General features: G+C 48.7%; 1 protein-coding gene across 1 annotated transcript in view; it reads left to right on the top strand.

Moving 5' to 3' along the window:
- PTGIS (prostaglandin I2 (prostacyclin) synthase) overlaps window positions 1-3,202 on the top strand; it is a 46,445-nt gene that overhangs the window by 23,150 nt on the left and 20,093 nt on the right. Inside the window, exon 5 of the mRNA XM_012654699.1 lies at window positions 498-649. Coding sequence (XP_012510153.1) covers window positions 498-649 — 152 coding nt within the window. The remainder of the gene's footprint in view (window positions 1-497; window positions 650-3,202) is intronic.

Raw genomic sequence — 3,202 nt, 5'->3', positions numbered from 1 at the left:
CATGCATCTACCCATCCGTCCATCCCTCCATCCCCCATCCCTCCATCCCCCATCCCTTCATCCAGTATTTGCTGAGGGCCTACAACATGCCTGCACTTGCTGATCGCTCTACCTCGAACCCTCCCTCTGGTCTTCCCACGGCTGCCGCTTCCCATCCTTCAGGAGCCAGCTTGAGTGAGCCCCCGCTCACCATGCGTCTGATACTGCGGCCCCCGCCCTCCCCGGCCCCCCGCCCAGCTCTGTGTCTGACGGTGCCACTAGGCACCAGCTGCACGTTGCTCGTTCTACTCATCGTTCTCGTCTGTGGTGTGTCTCCCGTGCTGAGGACGGGGAGTTTTGTCTGTCTTATTCACTGCTGACTCCCAGTACCTGAACAGTCCCTGGCACCCAGTAGGACTGGGTGCTTATGAGGTGCATGAATGAAGAGAAGCTGCCATGGGTGGGTTTGCCTGTGAATGTCCAAGGAGGACCCCCGACCTGCTATTTGTCACCCCCAGAGCCGGCTACCTGACTCTCTATGGAATTGAGGCGTTGCCACGCACCCCCCAGAGCCAGGCCCAGGACCGTGTGCACTCAGCCGACGTCTTCCACACCTTCCGCCAGCTCGACCTGCTGCTCCCCAAACTGGCTCGTGGCTCCCTGTCAGTGGGTGAGCACCACGAGGGTCCCAGTGGGCGGTGGGGAGGATGAGAAGACTCAGAGGGGGAGTCCAAGCTCAAGGTGAAAGATCAGAGGCAACACAGGAGGAAGGACATCCTAATGCCCTGGGAGGCAGTAAGATCCCTGTCACTGGGGTTATGCAAGAGCACAATGACAGGGAGGTAGGGCTTGGACCAGACCTCGAGTTCCTGGTGAAAATTCTGATTCAGCACATCTGGAGTGGGGCTTGAGAATCTTAGTGTGTGCATGTTCCTTTTTTTGTTTTAATATTCGAGTTGCTTTTAAAAATTTTACAAGTAGTTCATATTTGTTATAAAAAGTTCAAGTCACATAGAATAATTTAGAGGGATTGATAAAAGAGTTCTCCACTTTCTCCCCATCCTCAATCCACCACTTCCCTTCACAGAGGCAGCCACTATCGTGAGCATGGAGTATATCCTGGCAAAGCTTTCTCTAAATACACACACACAGAATTGTGTGTTATTTTTATTGTTTTCTATTTTTAAAGATTTTTCTTTCTTTTTTAACTGAGGTATAATCTGTGTACAGGAAAGCACACAGATCCTAAATGTGCAGCTGAGAGGTAGAGCTAAACATTTCATACCCTTTCCCAACGGATATTCACCTCGGAGGTAGCCACTGTACTGGTTTCTTTCACCTCTGATTCGTTTTGCCTGTTCTTGAACTTCCTATAAATGGAATCATGCAGTATGTGCCCTTTTGTGTCTGGCTTCTTTTACTCAAACTTAATGTCTGGGAGATTTATCCCGGTTGTTATACGTATGAATAGTTTGTTCTTTTTCATTGCTGTATAGTATTTCACCAGAGTAATATACCACCGTTTATCTGTCCAGTCCTCAGTTGGTAGACATTCGAGTAGTCCCCAGTTTGGGGCTGTTATGAATTAGGTGGTTGTGAACATTCTCACGTATCTTTTGGTGTACACACGCCCTCATTTGTCTTAGCTGTTGGCCCTATGTGTTCATAACATAGACGTATTATGCTGGAAGAACTGTTCTGCCACTCAGAGCTTCCACCAGACTCCACGTCTAGAACATTTCCACGTCAGTTTGTACAAACCCACCTCATTCGTTTTTGTGGTTGCAGAGGGGACTCGGTGTTGGTAAAGAGCCCCCCCAACTGGTTCAGTGTTCAGGGGCCATGGGCACCACTGGGCCGCACTGTCCCCTGGGCCGTGTGTCTCAAACTTCCCTAATGGGCAGAATCCTCTTGGGCCTTTGTTGATAATACGGGTCCCCGAGCCCCATCCAGGTCCATCTGGATCCAAATCTCCAGGGAAGGGTCTGGAAACAAAACAAAAAAAACCCAGACATCTTTCTAGCCCTTGCATGGCTGTTCTAGTATTTAGTTAACCATCTCCCTCTGGTGGATATCTGTTTACTTTCTTTCTGTTTTTCTTTCTGTCTGCCTGTCTTTCTTAGTTTTTTTAAAAAACATTTCATTGTACTTGTATCTGTTCTACCATCAGGTGATTTTATTTCTCTCTGACAGCATCCTGGAAGTGGGTTTGCTGGGTCAAAGGCTATACACATTAAAATTTTTATCAGCTTCTTCTACATCATTTCTAAAACCACAGAGCAATTCCTGTGCCTGCCCGAGGGGAAGAGTCTGCCCCGCCAGATGTTATCAGTCTTTGCACTCGTTTGCCAATCTGATGGGCAGAGGCGGTAACTTACGGTTTCAATTTGCGTTTTCCCGCAGCCTTGCCAGTGAGCAGTCATCAGCCTTTAAATCCTTGTCAATCTGATGGGCAAGACAGGGCATCTGGCTCTAGCAGCATTTCCCTGGCTTCTGTGCTGAAACATCTTTCTGTGTTTCACTAGCCGTTTGCGTTTCCTCTGTGCGAGCTGCCTATTCCTGTCCGTTTTTAGACGCAACTCATTATCTTATCAAATCCTGCCATCGGGGCTGGGAGGTTGGTAGTCCCATACCCACTTTGCACATAGGAAACTGGTACTCAGAGAGGTGAGATCGCTCGCTTGTAGACACACAGCTAGTAGGTGGCAGAGCCAGTAAAATGGAAACTTGTCTGTCTGATTGCAAAATCCTTTACGTAAAGCGCCTGCCGCATCCTAGCACTCATGGTTTCTCCAGGAAAAAGTGGGTTTCTCTACTGCCCTTTCCTCTACACAGATGCTCCAGGAGAGTGTGGATAAATGCAGAGGGACCCCCCCATCAGTCTGGGGGCAGCCCTGGGCTGGGTATAGGAAGACTGCATTTCCCTGTGTGGGCAGCAGGTGGCGATGTTGGAGGACAGTTTCTCATCTTAGTTGGGGCCCGAGGCGTGTGAGCGAAGCGGCTCTCAGACCTTGCGGGGAGATGTGTGAAGCCGCGCAGCCTCTTTTGCAGAACCTACTGAAATATAAAATGCACCTTTTGATCCTGTACCTCCACTTGTAGGAACTTATCCTACAGAAAGGATTGCACACGTACATAAAGATATTCATTGTCACGTTGCTTATAATAACAAATACTAGAAACGATTTCCGTGTCTACCAGTAGAGGTGGATTACGTAAATGA

Source organism: Propithecus coquereli, unplaced genomic scaffold (genome assembly GCF_000956105.1).
Source record: "Propithecus coquereli isolate 6110/MARCELLA unplaced genomic scaffold, Pcoq_1.0 Scaffold444, whole genome shotgun sequence".
NCBI classification, from domain to species: domain Eukaryota; kingdom Metazoa; phylum Chordata; class Mammalia; order Primates; family Indriidae; genus Propithecus; species Propithecus coquereli.
The sequence above is the reverse complement of the archived record's forward strand: the minus strand, read 5'-3'. Positions and strand labels throughout refer to the sequence as shown.